Source organism: Perna viridis, chromosome 10 (assembly GCF_037379345.1).
Source record: "Perna viridis isolate PV_CMFRI_1.1 ecotype Kerala chromosome 10, ASM3737934v1, whole genome shotgun sequence".
In the NCBI taxonomy this organism is placed as follows: domain Eukaryota; kingdom Metazoa; phylum Mollusca; class Bivalvia; order Mytilida; family Mytilidae; genus Perna; species Perna viridis.
This window is the reverse complement of record NC_142454.1, coordinates 329,539-353,417: the sequence shown is the minus strand read 5'-3', so window position 1 is coordinate 353,417 and position 23,879 is coordinate 329,539. Positions and strand designations below refer to the sequence as shown.

Genomic DNA, 23,879 nt, shown 5'->3' with positions numbered 1-23,879 from the left:
CAAAATCCACAAAATATTAAACCTGGCAAGGTGGATGTGTAGTATTACCTATTTGTACGAAATATTCAACTCATATCCAAGCAGTTTACTTCCATTTTCTTACAATACCTTTGATGTAGAAGCCACATCAATAATGTTTAAGTACCTCGTGCTACTGGGTGAAGGCTGGAAGTAATAATGATCTCCATCATGTTTAAGTATCTGGTGCTACTGGGTTAAGGCTGGAACTAACAATGATCTCCATCATGTTTTCTAATATAATTTCTGCATTCTTATTATTCCAAAAAAAGATGTTGACCAGTTCTTTTAAACTGGTTCTTTGAAATAAGAACATGGTTAGTATGATATTCCATGAGAACCTCAATACTAATTCAAGTCAAAAAGTGAATATTTCTATGTTTACCTTGATGTGTAACAGTTAACTGTGACCTCAGATCTACTAGTTCCCTGTTCATTTCTTTAATTGTACCAGTCTGCTCCTCAAATCGTCGTACCAGATCTCTGTTTCTATCCATCTATAAATAGATACCAAATATAGAAGTCTATGTCATAATGAAGTTTTAAATGTTTAACCATTAACTGAATCCAGAAAATGAAAACAGAATGTTGTTTCTGTCTGTTGTTGACACTGGATAAATATAGATAAAATTAAGTGTTATAGTAATATGAACTTGAACAGTTTAAGAAATGTTGACAATTAAAGATAACTGATAGCTTCTCATTTCAACATATTGATTCCAAACCTGGCAATTCATTTTATTTGTTAGGTAGTAATTTTGTGCTTTTTGTGGGTTATTGAATGAACCATGAAATTAAGATTCCAACATACAATAAATTTTCCTTGGACGAATATTTCTCTGAGTTTCATCTCAGTATTGTTCAAGTGACACATGGGAATAGGATATTTCAAGTCAACAACTGTCACTCTTAATTGTTTTACTTCACTGACTATCAATTATTTTTTTGTCCAATATAGCCTTGGGGCTACCTGAGTTATGTAATATCAGTAAATCATCAGATTGACTTATGGAATTCTCTGCATTTCTCATCTTTCCACTGATAATAGTCTGTTTACCATACATTCCAGGATTACACCACTGTCATACAACTAGCAATGGCGCCATAGGATTTCAATGGCAAGAATTTTTACACCTAATCCCGGAAATAAAAATGGGAGTCTCGATTCCCTGAAGCATGTACCATTCTTACTGCATTTGTAATTATTGTAACTTATTTATGAAGGAATGCTTATAAAAAATTAATTTTAAATCTTAGGCAAAAATAGATTTTCTTCAGTCATAATTTACTGGAAATGCTGACCAATCTTTAAAGAACTAGAGTGAAATTTTATATGCAATAATCAAATATCAATGAATTATAAAATTTACTTTCTGATCTACGTGAGTATTGAGTAATAGTACATTCCTACAGTATTGTACTTATTTTACCTCTTCCTGAAGTCTGTTTTCTAGATGTGTTTTTTGACTTCCAGCAATGACCAGCTCTGATCGTAAATTCTCTTTAGCCTTCTCTAAATCTCTCTGTAACATTAGTGTTTCTGGGGATGGTCTTCTCAACTCTCTTAATAGCTCTTCTTGTCCTGTTACGATTTAAAGAGAACAAAATCATTTATTGAAGTAGGATCACAAGCATTAAGTTTGAGCTCTTAAAAGAGTGGATAACTCATAACCAATTATATATTGTACTAAATATTACTTCAGTTGTGACGTGCAAGCTATCAATGCTTATGTTTTGTTGTTATGGTTGTCAAAATCATGTGAAATTACCAACTGGTTAATAGTTAGAATTTTCTATTGGTTAATTGAAAGATTTTGTTAACAAGGCAATTACAACCAGAAAATTTATTTACCATATTGTTTTCTGTTTGGTTTGACATATAAAAAACATGTATAAGTTGATTTAACTATAAACTAGTATATATGTATGAAAATACTTGCACCTCAACATTGTGTAATGGTAAATAATCCAGTAGAATCATAGCAACTATTGCATTTGTAACGAGTTCAGATCACAATGATGAAAATATTTGTGTCCTTGTTGAGTTCACAAAGTTGTTCATTGACCACTGTGTTGCTTTTTCCAGGGTTTGCAAAAATTCTGATGAGTGTTTCAACATTAGATGATTTAGCATATTGCTTGTCATGCCTGTGTATGCTAGTTCAAAATCACATAGTTTGCGTTTTATTTGTTTAATATTTCAGACAACCAAGCCGTAAAATCAATTTTTAATTAGATGTTTTGAGAACTATTAAAAAACTTTTAATATTGTAATAAGCCTCTGGTCAAATAACCTTTGCACATATTAATTAGATAACGGCGCTTGGATATTTCTATGATCTGTTAAAAATAACAGCAAAATAAAATCTAAAAATTCAAAACATGTACGGTTAACTGAGGAACGTTTTTGGAATATGATATTTGGTACATCCGACAGATAACCAGTTAACCGTTTCCAACCCTACTTTTTATGCATACTTACATAATATATATGACCAAACATGACTTCGGGGTGAAAGGTTATTGAAAATTATTTGGCGTAGCACATGGTAGAAAGAAAGAAACAAATTTTTTGATCCAGTTTTAAAATAAAACACTACCGCCCAACCTTCATTAACAAATTGTTTTGATTTATAAATTTCATCCATGCAGATTAATGTATTTTTGTACTTACTTCCTCTTTCTCTTTCATTCATATTAAGCAGTTCTGACAATCTCCTGCAAAGAGGTAATTGTTAATTTTTTGCCTTTCAAGGAGTAGTCCTACAATTTTGACTCAAAAATTGAATTAGGAAGGACAAATCATAATGGTCATTTAATCAAACGAAAGTTTCAATCTATCTATTACAGGTTTTAAGATATTGGCTGAAAACTGATAAAAACATCATTTTTTTCACATTTCAAGGGCAATAACTCTAACAAGGAATTGTCTGACATTTTTTATCCAATGAAGACTTTTGTAGGCCTTATCATAAGGATCATTTCAGCATAAAAAATTTCTTTCTATCATAGTTTTCAAGATATTGGCTAAAAACTGTAAAAAAAACTCATTTTTTGCCTTTCAAGGGCAAGAACTCTAACAAGAAGTCTTAGACATCTTTGATTCAATGCAGACATTTGCAGGCCTTATCATTATGATCATTTTGGCAATTAAAAGAATTTGGCACAAAACTTTTGTATATTGTCAAAATATAAGCCAACTTTGCAAACATGAAGTTGTCGTCACATAAGTCTAAAAAATAAAACCCAAGATATTGCATGCTTATATGAAGCTGATGTCAAAGTATAAAGCGACTGTTACAAGTACTTGCAGAGAACGTACAGACTGACAGACAAGGATCATATAGTATACTTTCCTCCTCATACAATTATTGAGGAATTATTATAGAAAACACACTTACGTTCTGAGAGCCTCTAGTTCATTCTTCATCACAACATTCTGTTCTTTCATTACTTTATAATCAGACATCTGAATATATATGGTTAATATGAAATAATAATAAATACAAAAACAACTTGTATGATTTAAAGTCATCTATAAATGATATCTCCAAACATATAAACTAAAGTGCAAAGCTTGGCATTCATTCAACTTTTACCTTGAAATTAAAAATGTCCTAGTCTTACCTTAACCATCATTCTGACCATAATCGTCATTGTTAAGCAAAAGTATGCACAAAAGTTTTGATGTTGATAATTGTGTGTTCACAACACTGGTAGAAAATGTATAGACATTATTCTACATTGGTGAGGGGATAAAAACTTCCCATTTAAAACTTCTGAGTCAATTCCTTTTCTTGGCCACAATAAGACAAATGTATTTGAAATTAATTCTTTTACAAACATAAAACTTTCCTAAGATATAATACACACATCTCTGATTTTAGCATTGAGAATTTCATTCTGTCTGCTGGCTGATATATCTCTATGTCTTTCTTCATGTAACTGGGTCTGAAAACAGAACAAAATATTAACATAAAACAGTTTTGAGTTTACATGTCTACTTTTTCAATGAAGTTTTTTTTGGATGAAAAGGGTATTTTTTAATAAGATATTCACAAAGTTTACAGCATTGTTTTAATGTCCTTATCATTGTTTGTATACATTGTAAGTGGAAGGAACAAATTTGAACAGAACGCAAAGTTTCTCCAAGGACAGTAGTATAATATACACAAGGGTAAAATTCTTTGTTTTATGTATTGCTTTGCAGCTAGTTATTTCCCTCGACAATAGGAAGCATCAGAATATGCTTGGAATCCTGATGCAATTTGTAACGAACAATTTGCAAATAAATGAAATATTACTGTTAAAAAGTTATACACAAGGGCAGTCAACACTTCATGAACATGATATTTTAAAATTAGAAATACACAAAAAACACTAGATTTTTTAATTTTAAATCATCAGATTAATTCTAAAACCAAGATAATTAAATTATAAGTTACAAATTATGGCAAATTCAAAAAGGCACCATTTATGCCAGAACTACAACAGTATCTGGTTGTCATAAAATCTCTGATTTTTATTCTTGATCAATAAAAAAAAGTCTTGGCAAATATTTTCAAAAATATATCTTTACACATTGTTTCATACTTGCTGGTGTAGACATTGTACATTCATAATAATGAAATCAAAAGAATTATAGTAAAATGAGTTAGAAAAAGTATACACATGCAGTGTTTGATTTATAGACCTATCAAGTGATACTAAGTTAAAAAAATCCTTAGTACAAATCAACTCCCTGGTACAATCCTCTAAATCATCCGACTCAATAGTACAATCCTCTAATCCATCAACTCCCTAGTACAATCCTCTAAATCATCCGACTCCCTAGTACAGTCTTCTTAATCATAGACTCCCTAGTACAAACCTCTAAAATACAGACTCTCTTGTATAAACCTCTAAACCAATGACTCCATAGTACAAACCTCTAATTGACTCCCTAGTACAAACCTCTACACCAGTGACACCCTGGTAAAAACATATAAACCATCGACTCCCTAGTACAAACATCTAAATCACTGACTTCCTTGTTCAAACATCTAAACCATCGACTTCCTAGTATCAACCTTTAATCATTGACTCCCTAGTACAATCCTCTAAATCATTGACTCCCTAGTACAATCCTCTAAATCATTGACTTCCTAGTAAAAACCTCTTAACCATTAACTCCATAGTACAATCCTCTAAATCATTGACTCCCTAGTAAAAACCTCTTAACCATTAACTCCATAGTACAAACCTCTAAATCAATGACTCCCTAGTAAAAACCTCTTAACCATTAACTCCATAGTACAAACCTCTAAATCATTGACTCCCTAGTACAATCCTCTAAATCATTGACTCCCTAGTAAAAACCTCTTAACCATTAACTCCATAGTACAAACCTCTAAATCATTGACTCCCTAGTACAAACCTCTAAATCATTGACTCCCTAGTAAAAACCTCTTAACCATTAACTCCATAGTACAAACCTCTAAATCATTGACTCCCTAGTACAAACATCTAAACCAATGACTCCCTAGTACAAACATCTAAACCACTCACTCCATAGTACAAACTTCTAAATTGTTGACTTCCTAGTACAAACATCTAAACCATTGACTCCCTAGTACAAACCTCTAAATCATTGACTCTGATAGTTTTATCTTTCAACTGATCTTTTATTTCTTGTAACATGTCCTTTTCATCTCCAACTCTTCTTTCTTCATCTGTAATAAGACATTTCTTTATGAATTTTATTCGAAAATAAAAAAAAGAAAATGAAAGTGTCTAAACAAAAATCAATCTCCTGAAGTAACTAAATTTAACTATCATGTGCATGAATTACATGCCATAGATCACAAGAAGATATATCACTCAAATGACACATTCTGTTGTCACTCCATACATATTTATCAGGACAATTAGTAATATCAAACTGAAAATCTTTGGCATGATTTGCCTGGGTATTGAACCTATGCCCCCCACTCAAGAAAAGTGCATTAAACCAACACCATATCTTGCTAACCTTTGACCCTTGTTTCTCTTAGTTCTAAGTTCTGGGCTCTCTCCATGTATTTAGCTTGTTCTTCTACTTTGAATCTGTAATATACAGGTTTCATACATAATTAAACCTGATATGAAAATAAAGGATGATTTTATTCAATGATTATCATAGTTCTATATATATAAGGTAATGTTACCATCTGTGATTGTCATAGCTCTATATATATAAGGTCATGTTACCCTCTGTGATTGTCATAGTTCTATATATATAAGGTAATGTTACCCTCTGTGAAATTAAAATTAAAGATTACATTCATATACTTCTTTTATTTGGGTCTGTAAGTCCACACTAAAGCTCCAATTATGTAAGTATTTCAGCAAATTATGGACATTTGTTTGTTTGTATCTGTTACAAAATCTATCACACAGTTAAAACACAGATTAATTATAAGATTTTGGAGTATATCAAAAACAAGGAAATAAGGATAAAACATACTTGGTCATTTCGTTCTGAAGTCGCTGTTCATATTCTATCTCTAATTTTTTCACTTGTTGTTCACGATGTCGTACAGCCTCTTCCTTAGCCTTAACTCTGTCATCATTCAGTTTAGATTCTCTGTAAAATAATTTGTACTTGATGTTTAACCATGAATGAGACCATTCTGTGTTATCAACTGAAGTAGTCTACATGCTAAGATTTTACTGATTATTGTTCATATAGATTTCACATCAACATTACATTCATATTCATTTTTACTTTAAGTAAAGCAATCATTTTATGATGCTGAGAAAACATATTTCAAGTTTCCCATTTAACTTACAATTCACTTGAAATTATTGTTGAAAATAATACAAATGGATAAATATTGCTAAGGAACTTCTTTGGAATATACTCTCATGTTCATATACTGTGAAAGTATTATTGTTCATGGGGTCTAAATTTTCATGATTTTGGTGGATTTGGTAAACCACAAAATTTATTTCCAATGAAAAGGAAATTTCAAATTCATTTGTAAGATGGAATTCTCAAATCAACATATTCAAGAATCAACTAACATTTTTTCTCTGAACAACAAAAATTGGTTCCCATGAATAAAAGTTCTTTCACTGTTTGTTGCTTGGCTTTTGGTGGATGACTGACTCATTGGCAATCCCACATCTCCTATTGTCATATTTCACAGTAGAAAATAATAAATATAATCTTTAAAAACTATAAGAATATGTACAAAATTTGTTATTAGTAAAGACCTGTCACTAAATGTTATTAAACTACAGAAGGCAGAAAACTTTAAAATAAGACATACATGATTAAATTTGTGCTATTTATACAGGTCCTTCAATAAGATATAAAATACCTTCGATTCATTTCATCCTCCCTTTTGATTTCAGCCTCACGTTTCCGTAAGATTTCTATCTCATCCAGTAATGACTGCCTCTGTGTGTAGATCTCTCTGTCATGCATCTGTTTACATACATGATAAACTTTTTATTGCATAAAATTATGTTTTGGATTTACATGTAAATCCCTATTCAAATCTGGGTCTGATTACAAGCAATCTGGTGGGTAAATTTTCAGTAGAAAAATTTAGTCGAAATTTTCCATTTGAGATTTCTTATGAATATGATATTTTTTTATTAGTTATCTCCCTTTCACTACAATGTTAATGGTTGTCTTGTTTCACTTCAGAGAAAATACTTTCTGTACAATAAAGGTAAAATTTATTTTAATGTATCCCTACATGTGATAAAACTGGGATGAGTTGGACAATGGATTACCGTTTGTTCAGCTTGTATTCTCTCCATAGTATTTCTTTCCTTCAGTAAAACAGCATCCATCTTAGTTTGGTATTGTCTTTCCAACTGTTCAAATAAATCATGTACTGTTCAATTTGACAGAAACACTATGAAAAGTTCTATTCAATAAGGATATAACATTACCAATCATAATATGAATTTTAACAGCTTAGAAATGCCTTAAATCAGTCAAAATGTCTATTGACGAAGGACAATACGAAGAAAGTTTTTAACATGATAATTCAAACATCCAACATTGTGAAGGAGATTTGCAAGTCACTTCATCTCACTAAATTGGACTAAAAATAACATCTTCAAACTTAAGAGCTATATATTAAAATATGTGTGCAGTTAAGGAGTACACACAATTACAAGACACAAAGTGTTGTATTTGTACCTCTCGTCGGAGCTGTTCTAATTCTCTTCTTGAACTTTCTTTTTCTTCCATTTTAATCCTTGCAATCTCATTATCTTTCATTCTAGCAAGCTAAAGTTACAGAACCACTATATCATAAACAATAATAAAGTAGATGGCATATAAAATGTCATAAAATTTGCTAAATCTATTACACTAATTATAATAATTAAGAAATTCAAATGTAGTTGTATCTAATAAATAATAAACTTTTGTTGGTATTTGGGATTTGATCTTTAAAGAACACACATGTATGAGGAACAAATGTAATTTGGAGGTGCCTCAGATGTTTAATGGGAATTAATTCTCATGTTTTGACATGACAGTAACTTGTAGGTGGATGATGACTTTTGACCACCTTTACTTCTTGTTTATAATTGGGCACATTTAATTCTTACCTCCAGTTTTAGATCTTGTCTGTATCGTTCCTCTAACTGTTTCTGAAAGGACATAAGACGATCTTCTACTGCAGTGACACTTGTTCTAAAATTCTCATCTCTCTTTGAAGAATAAAACTGATCTACTCCATTTAATCTTTCATCTGTAATACATTATCCACAGACTACGTAAGATAGGACCTTTATCAACTTTTTAAAATTAAATTTCCTCAAATATAGTTTATAGGTCAATCTTTAATAAACTAACCTCATTAAAATTTAGACATTTAATATGCTTAATTTACAATGCATTATCAAGGAAAGCGCCTTAAAAAAAAAACAAAACAAAACAAAACAAAAAAACATTTTCACTGAAAAGAGTCTACCAGTGAAATCTCTGATGTTCTGTTAATTAATAGAGTATTCAATATTTCATAATCTGCAATGAAGAAAATCATTAAAATAATGGACTTTTAAATTAGATTTTGAACAATACTCAAATAAAGGTCTAAAAAAATATATAGCTTAAATAACCTATTTTGGTTCATATATCTAAAATGTAAAGATGCATGGGTCATTTGAAAAAAAAATCATTTTTTTTCCATTGGTGTTTTAATCAATGAAAGTCAGACTACCCACTTCCCTGTTCTCCCTTAGTTGAGGTAAGAATAATACTTCAAATATGCTTACCATCCAAATGGATTCAAATGGCTCAATTCATTATCTATATTTTTAGTTCCTTGTTTAAGTGTCCATTTCTTTGATTTAAATGGTTTTATAAATCAAGTGTAAATAAAAATTATACTTTTTAAAATAATTCTGTGATTTCTTATTCTGGTATTGTATTTTGTGTACTTCAATTCTGTCATATCTTATTCCAGTATTGTATTTTGTGTCAAAAATTACTGTGGTTAATGATGATTGTGTACTTGCACCATTTAAAGTCAGTCAGTGAAAGTAACACTCATTCAACTCCAGTGAAAACTTACCAAGAAAAGACATTGGTGATACTCTGACATCTGTCAGGAAAGTCACAACTAACTGATAACATGTGAAATACAGTGGTGATACTATGAAATCTGTCAGGAAAGTCACAACTAACTGGTAACGTAAAAACTTACCAAGAGAAGAAACTGGTGATACTCTCACATCAGTCTGGACTCCTGTTTCATGTACAGCATTAGAATGAAGGGCAGATAACTCACATAAAAGCTGCCATAAAAATCCTACAAAATTATTCAAATAATTCAAATACAATGTGTTTTTGCAAAATTAGCAAAGCAAGAGTACATTTGTATATAAAATAGTTATAAGTGAAAAGAGTGATGTTATAAACAACAGATATGAGATAAACTAAACATTTTCTAAATGAATATTTAAGTAAAGCTTGATAGTTCTGAAAATCTGAATTTAAATCTGTTTGGTTCTAAAGGTCACAAATCTATAATGAAGAAATTCCTAGTTACATATACAATATAGGTACATTGTCGAAAATTATTGAAGATATGTAATGAGGCGATGGAACAGGTAGGAAATACGAGGCTCTGCCAAGCTATTTCCCCCGTTCCAAGCCGAATACACATATCTTCAATAATTTTCGACAATGTACCTATATTGTTTTTATCCTGTTATATTAATAGTTTTGTGCATGTGTACATTTTTAAAATAAAATTTTAAAATGATATCCCCTGAGGAGCCCCGATCCTTAAACCGGAAGAAAAAAATTAATACACATGGTACATGGCACATGACTCAGTAAACATTGAGATTTAATCCGCACCATATAATCCGTCAAAGCTGTCTGAAGAAAATAAGTAATGTATCAAAATTTATTTAATTCTAAGAGACAAATAAGTAAAATGAACAATAAATACAAATATTTTAAAAGATGTGAAGTCGATTTTAAGATCATTAAGGTTTTGAACTTCGCAAGGAAGGTGGAAGCTGACTTGTCTTGTTTCTGTTTGGTATATGGCAGTAGATTTCAGGGGTGAAATTTATACACTAATTTCTTTGGGATTTGAAATATTTGTTTGAGATTTTTGAAGAAGAGGAGGCAGTTGTATGGGCAGATCTATAATGTAGTGTTCCTTATTCATTATTTTGGGTTTTAGGCAGAAATAAATCCAAGAGCATTACAGTTTCCTGGTCATTTGTCTCTTCAAGAGTTTTATCATATTGTAATGCTTCAATTTCTTAAAGTGGGGACCAGTTTATGTTAAATTGTGACGGACACTCTGGCTCCGAGTCCAACATGACTGAAATGACAGAGGAAGTCGTCTGCAAACTGATAATGAATCAAATCTGAACTAGATTTGGGATTTGCCATATATATGGCGGTGAAAAAAATACAAACAAAACCATTATTTGGTTTACATAAAATCTTTTATTTCCTTCAGGTAAAAAAGTGAAAACGAAACAAAACAGCGAAAAAAAAAGATTAACCAGATACGCAATTGCAATTTGTTTATATCGTTTCTATGGTGGCGGCCATGATTAATTTATGCATACCAGAAAAAAGTAGTTCCGCCGATCATGTGAGCGGGAGGAGCCAGAAAGTCGATAACCTGCTAATGTACGAATACAGCAAAAAAATAACTGTATACCTTTATTCGTTTAACAAATAACCTCATTGCAGGATAAATGTTTTATTTTTTTATTATAATAATCACATGAATATAGCTTATCTATATTGTACCTTTCTTCATTTGATCCCTTTTGCCTGAAACCTGAATTAAAAATAAGAAGATCAATTAATTATGTGAAATTATGATAAAATATTGAAGGACAATTTACTGGAACAGATCAAATATTTTTTGACATAGTGCATATATATTTCTCTATGCTATGGCTATTTTATGTACTTCTTGGACGGTTAGATATTTACGTTATCACATCATGGATAATTTGCTATGATCTATGAAAATTTAATTTTGAAAATATCAAATCACTTTATATAATTTCAACACCATAACAAACAGAACAATGATATCATATACATGTACTGCTGACTATGGTTTTGTGTGTAATTTTTTGCAATATTTAAGCTTAGTCTATAAAGTGATTACCATTTTCTTATATAGTCTTGATGATGGGCTAATCCCAAGTAACTGTAGAATGTCTTCTGTGGCAAAGATCTATAAAAAGAAGATATGGAGTTCACAACAATATTTAATACCAATGGTGCAATAGTTTTTGTCAGATAACATTTTTTCTTTTCACTTTGAAAGTACATCACAGATGAGTCCAATCAAACGAAATGCTAAACCACCAGATGTTTGGAATATATGTCAGACCAATCAAGAATTTTTCAATCCCCTTTAAAAAAAGTTACAATTTGTTTCAGCCAGACATTTCAATTCAATTGTTAAAAAAATACAGGACAAAAGGAATTCAGTCTAATAGATCATGCAGTCTAGGCACATTTCGACAATCAGAAAGATTTTCAATCATGTTCATGTAACCTTGTTTATTCTTAAACGTCTCAAAAATTTCACAAATAAAGAACAATAACTGATCATTCAAAAGTCTAAATGACCTTTAACCTTACTTACCTTGTCCTTGGCAGTCCGGCTCTCAGGTAGAAATACACTGAAAGAATAATCATACTGGCAACTGCGAAGATGATCAGCAACTAAACTATTAGCTGCTCTGTGAAGTAATGATTCTTCTTCTGGTAGCTTCAGATCTCTCACTGACAGATGTCCTTGGTATGACTGCTGAAGTTCCTCTACTATCCTATTTCGCAATTGGCTCTATAACATTAAAAAACATGATATAATACATGTATTTCATGGTGTAGTCTCAAATCGGTTGATTCACCTGCTAGATGTGATTTATCAACTGAGATTTTCAGTAACCAGTTATCTGTCAAAATCACTGCTCACTCTTCATATTAACTTTTCCTTCTTACACATGTAGCTATAGTAGATCATAAGCTGGGACATCATTTCTATTCTACTGATCAACATTTCCACTTCAAAAGGGATTTAAAGTTGTTCTTCAATGGAGTCGTGAAAAAAAAAATATGCCAAACTGTAATTAGTTTTTAGCATAGGATATAGATGTAGAATAATCAGTCAGTTACCACTAACCAACAATAATGATTACAATGGTTAATTGGTCGGTTACCACTAACCAACAATAACGATTACAATGGATAATCGGTCGGTTACCACTAACCAATAATAATGATTACAATGGATAATATGTCGGTTACCACTAACCAACAATAACGACTGCAATGGATAATTGGTCGGTTACCACTAACCAACAATAACGATTACAATGGATAATCGGTCGGTTACCACTAACCAATAATAAAAGATAATCTATTGATAATTCTAACCAACTGAACAACACTAATTATATTATTTACATGCCATCAAAATGTGAATCTTTGATAATATTCAGCAGGGCATCATAGAGAGAAGTATAGTGAAAAGAAACAATGAAATAGCATCAAGAAGATTTTTTTCTATCAAAGGTGGAACAAAATTAAGTGGTAAAAGAAAATTAAATATATAGACAATATGCATCCTATTGCCTTCAGTCCTTCATGTTAGGAATAACAGTCAACCTTTACAATAAATGAACATCGTAAACAATTGAAATTGTAAAGATATGAAAGCTGTGTACCCTAGAGTCAGAGCAAATCATACCTTCTGAATTTATTTATAGTTTATTGGCCTTTCTATTTCTTTATAATCAATTAAACTTGTCAAAACCCATTAAACCTTCAAAAAATAGCCTATCATTATTACAGATATATCTATTTTTTAAATTATATTCCAGTGAATCTTTCATCTTCTCAATGTATAACTTAAAACCTTTTGCTTGTTTAAATATTTTTGTTAATTTTCATACTTTTCATGCTGATAGTTGTATTTTTAACATTTTCTTGTCACTTATGTAACATACATGTACATGTATGCTTCCATTCTAAACTGATTTTTTTATATAATTATAACTTGTCTTTTTTCCAAAGGAATCTTTTATTTTTTTTTCATTATAACATCATGTACAGGTGAGCTTAAACATTCTCAACAATTTCTTGTTCAAAGTATTTTACTTGATTTTCATTTTTATTTCATGTACCTAGTTTTACTATTTTATCATCTCAAACTCACCTTTTCCTTTCATTCTATTTAATTTTTCTTAAGCATTTATTTTTGTTCTACCTATTTTCATGACCTTATTCACTATATTCATTTTTTGCTTCTACTGAACTTCTTCCAGTTTCTTTTCACTTCTTGTTGCTAATGAATGAGAGGTCTGGTATAGCAGTACACTGCAATAATTTATTTAACACAGGAACATATTAATGTCAACCTTCAGATACTGTTCATAGAAGTTTTTTTTATCTGATAACTACTTATAAATACATAATTGATACCATACACTATTAATGATATTACAGTATCTAAAGGTTGACATTAACATGTTATTTTCAAAATCTGCAAGAATTTGAGCTCTGTATTACCTTTTTTTCTGAACATACGCCTTTTGTCCTGTTTTACCTTTTTCCCACTTTTTAAACCTGTCCAAAGTTAATTTGCAACCATATTTAAAAGTATTTCAACAGAATTTAATCTTACACTGTAATTACAATGTATGCTCAAATGGAACAAATTTTAGCTTAAAGAAGACATAACATAAAAAATATCATTTTATAAACATTTATATTTATTAAACTACAGTATGTTTAGATACGAGAGTAACAAACATTTTCTCATCAGGTTAGCGCTAAATAAAGTTGGAAGGATTTATGTGTGTTCTCACGAAGCGCTAATTAATATGCATAAATGAAAACCAGAAGTAAAGCTCAATTACCATATATGGAAATGCTATGTCATTGGTTCTCAATCTCCATATGGTACATTGAAAATGTATACATGTGCCTGAAAAAATTAATACATCTTTGAAAATAGCTTGTCTATATGATGCAGTGTGGTCCACTGATCTGTGTACATTGTATGGGTGCAATAATCATGTTTAGAAGGCTAAAGTTCTACTTGTTTTCTGTCAACTTTTCATTTTCATTAGGCATACATTAGGCTTGGTGAATAAACAACTATTTTGCACACTATTTTTAGGACTTGAACTGGAGGGCACAACTAAAACAGTGACACTGTGTATCGTTCTTTGCCAATGGGTTATATTAATAAACAAGCCTGGTAGACTTACATGTAGTTATGACCCAGAGATAGCACGGGTAGCTTCTTTTATCTTTATATGGTTCGGTGACCTGTGACACAGGTGTCAATGCAGGGGTATGACTTTGACAATAATTGGAAATTCTTTTGTCTTACAGATTTTGAAATAAAACAAATTACAAGGAGAATTTTACACAATATGCAGTATATAATAGGTGACCATAGGTCAGTTAAAGGGAGCTTTTCTGGTATGAAAGTATTAATTTATAAGTCAGTTAAAATATTTAGTTTTAAGCAAAAAAGATTTAGAACACGAGGACGCTCCATCACGAAACCTTTTTGGGTTATCAAATAAAATTATCAAAAACTAATGAAAATTGAACATGTTCATATTATCCTCTGTACTTGCAGGGACTTTGTATATTACACTTCCTGGTACTGGTACACTTGTCAGGAGTAACGTTCCGTAAAAAAAGGAGTGAAATCAATATTTTATTAAAGATCAAGATCGGAACTGTTTAAATCTTAGAAGATAAATTTAATTTATATTATGTAAAAAGTTCGATCTTACATGACAGAACATAATGAAATATTTCTATATGTAACCTTGGAACTGAATTGGTGTGTGTCACTGTGGATAGTCTAGTCGTCATACATGTAATAGTTAAATATTTCTGACAATGTTTATTGTTTTCTTCTCGAAGTGGTTTATATTGATACTACTGTATGTATATATTTACTGGCAAACCAAAACTTTCAATATTTTCACTTTCAATTGTAGAAATCATGTAACAAATGCAGATGCCCCATGCATTTCAACCACTCCATCTATGAATTGAGAAAAAATGACGTAACACAGTAACGTGACCACATAACTAATTAAAATTCGGATGGCTTGGGTCATTGTTGATTTTGAATCAATTTATGTCCAATTAAATGATAAAAGTGACTACAAGGGATGTTTTGATTGTATATATAAAGTGTAATAAATCAAATAAAACAAAAAATTTAAAAAATAAATTTTTGTGTCATGTCTCATTTAAGAAAATAACTTCCTTGATCAACACATTAAAATTTTCAAAACTAGACACCTTTTTATCAATTTGAATTTTCCTGCCAATTTTACTTGGTTAAAATCACTGGTCCTAAAAAAACTGATGATAGGATGGAGATTTTGACTGACAATTGAATTAAATGGAAAAATGCTTAGCACATTTATTGCTTCCTGGAACATTATTGAAAGACCTTCATTCCCTAAATGCTAATTTATTAATAAACAGCATCCATAAAGGAGTCTCTCAAATCTAAAGTTCATTTGAAAACTAGATCTTACTTCTATTTGTAGAAATACATGTAAAAGAATACTTTTAGATGAATAATTGCCATAAACATATTTACAGATTATTAAGATGCACTGAATGATATAGAAGGAATTACATTTGGACTATATTTTTGTATAGTGTTCAGAAACAGTAGGGAAGTTCCAGGCATGAATCGGCAAAGTACACTCTTTATTTTTGTTATTTTAATAAATCAAAAACCCCCAAAAAGATGTTTCTACATACTTTATAAATAGCCAAAGGTATCAGTTATCTTTCCACTAGTACATGTAGTTACATGTATCAGATAACATTGTAAACAGTAGACAACACATAGGGAAAAGTTTGGAATTTTTTACTTTGAGCTCTTTATACAAATGTAACAAATTAAACATATCTAAACTTTACTTGGATTTCTCATTTGTAAAAACTTAAGAGATCACACAAGTGTGGAGGTGCTTTTTTTGTCTTTTACAACATTGTGCTCCGTCAATCATAGGCATAGTCTAAAAAAAATTCATATTTTATATACTTTTTGAACTCCATTTCAGCAAATGCAGAGGATCTTGTATTGGGAATGTGAGATACAGAAAATGAAATATATGTCCATTTAACATACATGTATACTGTACATGGAGTAAGCAATTATACCACCAAAAAAACCTATTTTTATTGAGATTTTCAGTTAATATCAATGTTTTTTTCTGTTATTCAAGCTACCATTTAAAACACACTATATGTACAGCTTTCTTGTCATCTCCTCCATGGAACTTTTTGGCCATAGTTTTCAATATGTATACAATTAAAGCATAGGTAAATTAACATTTAATTGGTTTCACTATGGAATATATTTATCATTGTCATCTTTTTCTTTTTTTTGTGGGGGGGGAAGGGGTTATTAGAGTTGAAAAGTGTCTTATGTTATACAGAATTGATGACATACAAACGGCAAATCTTTGTAAAGAACGATCTCAACCAGAATGAAAAACAAAGCCTCATAAACAGAGCCTATGTGATTTTACTTTGTCTTCAATGAAAATTTTGGTAATATTGTGATGTTCTAATGTCAAATATGCATTAAATTTATACAGAGAACAAAAACACCGGACTTAGATTTTTGGCAACGGAAATACGTTTAAAAATCCATTATCCATCCTTGTTAGACTTATGAGACACTCATATACAAACAACTCTAAAACCACAATGTAAACATTCTTTACGAATCGATACATCAATAAAACATATATTAATATAAAATAAAATCATGATCTCTTTAAAACAGAGGACAATAATTTAAAAATGTGGACGAAATATACTGTGGCGGAAACAACTTGTATGTACAAATATAGTTTCAGATAGTGTTAATATTGGAACATGTTAGAACATGTCAACTGGAGGGCTAAACTAATTGGTTGTTAAGAAATTGAAGACGTATTGTCAAATTTATATGTATAAAGTGAATCATAATTTAAAGAATATAACTTGTGTTATAACTTTTATTACCTTAATGTTGTCAACGGCGCCTTTATCACGAAGATTGTGATACAACCTGTTTCTTAGTGCTTCAGCTGACAGGTATTCGGGTTTATGTTCTGCCATTCTCAATCTTGTCAATAGATGGACAATTCAAAAAGAGAAGAAGAGGGTTACATCACTACCACATTGATGTCATTTTTGTCTATGATCAGCGCTAATAGTTTTATAATATCGTGTAAAAATCTCTGCACATTTTAAGATATTTACGTTCGAATCAAGCGCTTTGTTTACATTGACGAGAAAATGTAACATAAGTTTTGATTGGTCGAAAATTCAGCTTTGGCTATTGAAACGGTTAAAAGACAACTCGACCCAGAGAAAACTCGGTCTATCCAAACTTCCAAGACAAATCAGTCGATCTTTAAATAATTGTTTACCTTGTTGACCGTGAGAACAAGCAGCTCATATAACTTTTTTCGTACATTCCCTTTTTTAGCAGAACTCTGAAATATTGTAAACTCTTAATTTTTCCATGTTTTCCATTTCCATGTTGTTGACATCATTTTTTTTATATTGGTTTCCACAGACTCTTTAAACCAGTTTGTGTAAAAGGCCAAGATGAAGAAAAACGATCATTTCGTCCACTATTGTTTGTCATCAGAGGTATAGTTGCAATTCATTTCACAAAAACGTAACCAACAAAATTTCCCCGCGGCAAGGGCAAATCAATACCGACTATTTCATATTTCTATACTTCATCTATTGCATTCAATTTTTTCAATTGTAGAAGGCTATTGCAGAACCTCGAGATTGATGACTTCAAGGCTTAACTACCTGACTGTTCTTGCAAAAACTCTCCATTCAAATACGGTCCTTCTGGTCACGTCGTTACGGGAGATTCATCATCGCAAACGAATTTCTACGTAAGGTCCTTCCTCCATAAATTGGAATTATAACTTGTAAGAGTGGTTCAAACGCCGTGAGGTCTTTAATTTTGAAACGAATGAAAGTTTTAAGTAGGTCAATGAGTGCAAAGCCTGCACCAGTTTTCAAAGATCCAGATGTAGCAAAAACATTGTCTATACATGACAAATATGTTGTCGTACCAGCAGAAAATCCCAGAACAACATTGTTTTTGTCTGCAAAACGTTTTACATCCAATGTTTATTATCAGAGGTAGACTTAGAAAATAATATCAGTGATAAGACCTTAATTGCTACAACACTCCAAAGAAGAGATTGTGGAAAACCATAAATATGTTCTATCCTCTTTTGGTCTCTCTAACAAAGACGATTATTGTGATTTACCGTCTATGTACTGATTTCCTAAACTCCACAAGAATCCATACAAACTACAAACAACGTTCATAGCAAAATGTACCACCAAACCTCTTCCAAAATTTTTAACTTCTATTCTCACAACTGTTAAAGAGGGTTTGCAGTTCTACCACAACACTTGTTACTCCCTCAGTGGTATTAATTCAATGTGGATACTAAAAAAATCGAAAGATCTTTTAGAGACAATCATTTCAAGACTATTATCAGAATAAAATAGCATTAAAACCTATGATTTTTCAACACTGTATACTTCTATTCCCCACAGTCAGTTAAAATACCGACTTAAAAACATTATACATTAAAAAAATGGTAGATACAAATATAAAATATATAGTTCTTGATAGAGATTCCTTATACTTTGTAAAAATAATTTCAAATCATTTCCCAAATGTACAGAAGAAAATGTTTTCAAAATGCTGGAATTTTTATCGACAATATATGTGTCCAGTGCGGTGGACGCATTTTTCAACAAACGATCGGCATTCCAATGGGAACAAATTGTGCTCCTGTACTTGCTGACCTATTCCTTCACTCTCATGAGGCTGAATTTATAGCTGATCTGATCCAAAAGAAAGAATATCGTTTGGCTGGATCCTTTAATCTCAGTTTCTGCTATATAGATGACGTATTATCTTTACACAATCCTAATTTCAGGGATTTGATACATCGTATGTAGCCCAAAGAACTTGAGATAAAGGATACTTCAGACACTTTGAAGCCAGCCCAATATCCCTTTAGCACCTGTGTATGGAGTTTTCATATCACAACTCATACGTTATGCCAGAGTTTGCTGAAACTACGCAGACTTCTTGTATCGCGCTAGAATTCTAACAAATAGGTTTCTGGAACAGGGTTATGTTGCTACAAGATTGAAGTCATCACTACACAAGTTTTATGGTCGTCATCTTGAACTCGTGGATCGTTACGGTGTATCCATCTGCGCCATGATTTCAAACTGATTTGTTCAACGTGTTCTAGTTTTTCTTTCCTCTTTCGTCTACCCCGGACTTGACTTTTTATGAGCAACTCGGCGGGTGTTTCTAGAAAAGCAGAGGATCCATGCTCCCAGTTTTTAGTGGAGTCCGAGTTGCTCATTTACTTATGTTCCTTTGTATGTATGATTTTAGTTACTTTATGTTCTTTGTTGTGTATGTCTGTTTTCCATGTCTGGTCTTTGTCCCTGAATTACATTCTTTTGATTACCGCTATAACCTTGGTTCCCTTGATTATTCCTTCAAAATGCTTTATAATTGCCACATATCAGCTGACAGATGGAAAACTACGGGTAATTCAAGAAATCACATAGATCGCGTAAGAAAGGCCTTAAAACTCACCTATTTAAATTCGCTTTTCAGACATTTGGTCACATTAACCACTTCTAACGTTTCCATTACTTTAAATGTTAAAAAAGTAATTTTCAAAGTTTCACTGTGAATTCCCAGGACAACTAACTGACAGCATGGAGGCAAATTACTCACACATGTAAACAATATTCATGCACTTTTGTAGTAAATTACATATATGGTTTTAAAGTACACATTCTCAGCTTTATTTTGACTGCTTTTAATCAGAATACACACAAATAATGCATTTACAATGCATAGGTGTAGGTTCAGTGTGTTTTTGGTACTACACAAGGGTGGGGGTCGGCCATTTGACCCGGAAGTGGTTAGTGAGACCTTTACTTTTTATTTTTATTTTTTAGTTGTCGCCCTTGAATGAACTTTCCTAATCTAAAGATTTTTTATCTAAGTGATTATTTTAATATTTTTATTGCATAAATTTTGAACATTAATATTTAGGTTGTGCAAGCATTTAATTTAAGCTTTTATTTTGCCTTACTTTTTATAGATTAATTCACGCCTTCTGTACTTTTTGTCAAATATAAATCTAATTTCACTGTTTTCAGCCATTTAAAATTTTATTAAAATTTCTCTGCATTTTAAGTTAAGGTAATGTTCAACATGACATGTTGGTAATATTCTGTTCATTTTAAAACATTTTACTTAATTTATTTTTGGACTCAAGTATTGATTTTATTCATTGTGGTTTTTCATTTGATTATTTTTAATGTGTATCCTCTTAATAATTTTATCTATGCAATTGTGCTCAAAATTGTTATATATGCTATTCATTTTTATATATAGATATATTGTGAATGTATTTCATATGTTTTAACATGTAAAGCTCTTAGAGTAATTGTACAATTATATAATGTGCTATACAAATATAGTGTAATAATAATAATAATACAATGTATATGGCAAGCCAAAGTGGACAAAAATCAATATTTTGTAATATTAGAAAATGAATTTTTAATATTACAAAATCATTTTTTTATATTAGAAAAGATTTTTTAATATTAGAAATTCATTTTGTAATATTAAAAATTCATTTTCTAATATTACAAATTCCTGATTTAGTAATATTATAAAATATCACACATTTTGTAATATTACAAATTGAATTTGTAATATTAGAAAATGAACTTGTAATATTAGAAAATGAATATGTAATATTATAAAATGAATTTATAATGTTAGAAAATCATTCACATTTTTAATATTACAAAATGATTTTCTAATACTAAAAAATCACAACTGAATATGACAAATCCATTTCTTATATTAAAAAATCTTGTTTTTTTAATATTAGAAATTCAATTGAATTTTTAATATTAAAAAAGTGTTTTGTGACGTTTGAAATCTAATTTGTAATATTAGAAAATGAATTCATAGTATTAAAAAGTCATTTTCTTAATATTAGAAAACACTTATTTTCTAATTTTGCAAATTCATTTTCTAATATTATAAATTCATTTTTAAATATTAAAAATTCATTTTCTAATACTACAAATGCCTGATTTAGTAATATTATAAAATATCACACACATTGTTATATTACAAATTGAATTTATAATATCAAAAAATGAATTTGTAATATTAGAAAATCAGTCACATTTTTTAATATTACAAAAAAAAATTCTAATATTAAAAAAATTGTCATTGAATACGAAAAATCTATTTTCTAATATTAAAAAATCAATTACTAATATGCAAAAATAGTTTTTTAATATTAGAAATTCAACTGAATTTTTAATATTAAAAAAGTGTTTTGTGATATTTGAAATCTAATTTGTAATATTAGAAAAAGAATTTGTATTATTAAAAAATCATTTTTTTTAATATTAGAAAATGCTCAATTTTGTCCACTTTGGCTTGCTATGATAATAAGTATCAATACAATGATGATTTTTTTAATACGTGTAAAAAGATTCAACCTATTTATGACCCCAACATACTTGGGTCAAATAACGGTGCATTGTGGGTATGTTGGCAAGGCAAATTAATGGCGGATAGAAAAGAAGTTGGAAAGTGGAAAGAATTTCTTTATTAGATTTTCACGTGTAGTAAACATTTTTGTAAAAATACAAGTACCGGATTGTTTTGATAATTCATAGCATTTAACTTTATATGTTTTAAGTGAGTCTTAAAATCATTTTCAAACTATAAATACTTTAGGATATCAACAAGACAGCATATTCATGGGATATTTTACGCTGATAGTAACGTAATATAATATCGGGAATGCATCAGATGGAAACAAAAGCCAGACATGTATAAGGTATGCTGTAATTAATCATATGTTGTTTTTTTTTTTTTATATTATTGACTTCTCAAATTCGTTTAGTATTTTTCTTTCAATATTACTTCATAACCCTATATTTTATTTTCGATTATTCAAAAATAATTGTCTTTTAATAAAAATGGAATATTTTTTTGTCTTACATACAGTAGCAAGAAAAGCCACAAAATAACTAGCACACTAACAAAACAACAACCAAACGAATCAATTACCTCAGTATCTTAACAGAACAAAAATAAACATAATTTTTATTAAAATTAATTTATATGGAGTAGACATAGATTTTGTGTGAATGCAGTATTTCTTTTGACAAGTATGTAATTTTAATATGGGGTAGGCATTGCCTAAATCAGTGAGCAATGTGATCTTTAATATACATGTACCGTCTGTGCGAGACTCGTAAAAAATAATAAAGGACGTTACAAAGAGGGGGGGTCAACCCGGATGAAATTTTTTGTTTCGCAAGTGCAAAAATTTTTTTATGTTTAAGCAGCAAGCAAAATCAATATTTCTATTTGAAAATCCGTCTTGTTAATTAATAGGGGAGTTTTTTTTCAACAAATGAATAACTTGAACAATTTTTTCCCCTAAATTCCAACCCCATACCCCCTTTCCCTTCACTCTCAAAATGGTCAATAACTTTATAGCACTTCGCAATAATTAACATTTTTTATCGCTTAAGGGCATCTGTAGCAACATCCATTTCAATTTTGGCCTGTCAGATCAATCTGTACAGATACCGGAAATATTACAGTTCTCCATGGATGGTGGGAATATTTTACACATATCATGTGATGTAAACAAAATTCAGATGACAGCTGCAAATTCCAATCAAGAAAATGATTGCCTTTCCTATCTTAGAAAAGCTATGCTTCGACTTTGACAATATAATCAGAGTTATATTTTGTTCCAAGGTGGGTTAGGTTCTTGACAACAGCAACAATGGAAGAGCGGAGATACATGTACGTACATCCACATGTTTCCTGAAGTTTTTGAAAAACTTATCATTCACTTCTTTAAATAAGTTAAACAAATTAGAAAAAGACTTGAAATTAAAACTACCAGAAAAGATGAATTTATTTTTAATGAAATGTAATCTTAACCTATATTATTTTATTTGTTTCATTGAAGAAAATGTTGAATTTTCCCTTCTTGGACATGACTCTTTTTTTGTTAGTATATTGGGGAACCTTAAGGGAAATTTAGAAGGTACACTTAATAACCATAGAGCTCACACCATCTCATGGCTCTCCTACTATAAATGATGAATAGATGTACATGTAGGTAAGCCATGATCATCAGAGATTGTTATATATTCCCATTTCTTTGAAATATATGTGTAAACAAATTATATG

The 23,879-nt window shown here is 30.4% G+C and overlaps 2 protein-coding genes across 8 annotated transcripts in view; one reads left to right on the top strand and one right to left on the bottom strand.

The window, feature by feature from the left end:
* Positions 1-17,847, bottom strand: part of LOC148604040 (centriole and centriolar satellite protein OFD1-like) — a 35,021-nt gene extending 17,174 nt beyond the window's left edge. For all 3 annotated transcript variants that reach the window (XM_088548077.1, XM_088548075.1, XM_088548076.1), the window contains exons 1-17: positions 17,570-17,847; positions 12,147-12,347; positions 11,661-11,729; positions 11,291-11,321; positions 9,714-9,818; positions 8,614-8,756; positions 8,198-8,287; positions 7,783-7,866; positions 7,362-7,468; positions 6,503-6,622; positions 6,029-6,102; positions 5,638-5,729; positions 3,892-3,969; positions 3,420-3,487; positions 2,693-2,736; positions 1,449-1,600; positions 404-515 (exon numbers count right to left, since the gene is read on the bottom strand). In XM_088548077.1, the coding sequence (XP_088404203.1) occupies positions 404-515; positions 1,449-1,600; positions 2,693-2,736; positions 3,420-3,487; positions 3,892-3,969; positions 5,638-5,729; positions 6,029-6,102; positions 6,503-6,622; positions 7,362-7,468; positions 7,783-7,866; positions 8,198-8,287; positions 8,614-8,756; positions 9,714-9,818; positions 11,291-11,321; positions 11,661-11,729; positions 12,147-12,347; positions 17,570-17,665 (1,666 nt within the window). In that variant the 5' untranslated portion in view covers positions 17,666-17,847. The remainder of the gene's footprint in view (positions 1-403; positions 516-1,448; positions 1,601-2,692; positions 2,737-3,419; positions 3,488-3,891; positions 3,970-5,637; positions 5,730-6,028; positions 6,103-6,502; positions 6,623-7,361; positions 7,469-7,782; positions 7,867-8,197; positions 8,288-8,613; positions 8,757-9,713; positions 9,819-11,290; positions 11,322-11,660; positions 11,730-12,146; positions 12,348-17,569) is intronic.
* Positions 17,848-22,168: 4,321 nt separating this feature from the next.
* The window catches only part of LOC148604039 (uncharacterized), a 39,984-nt gene continuing 38,273 nt past the window's right edge, over positions 22,169-23,879 (top strand). For all 5 annotated transcript variants that reach the window (XM_088547464.1, XM_088547462.1, XM_088547460.1 and 2 more), the window contains exon 1: positions 22,169-22,503. The gene's annotated coding sequence lies outside the window, so the exon portion shown is untranslated. The remainder of the gene's footprint in view (positions 22,504-23,879) is intronic.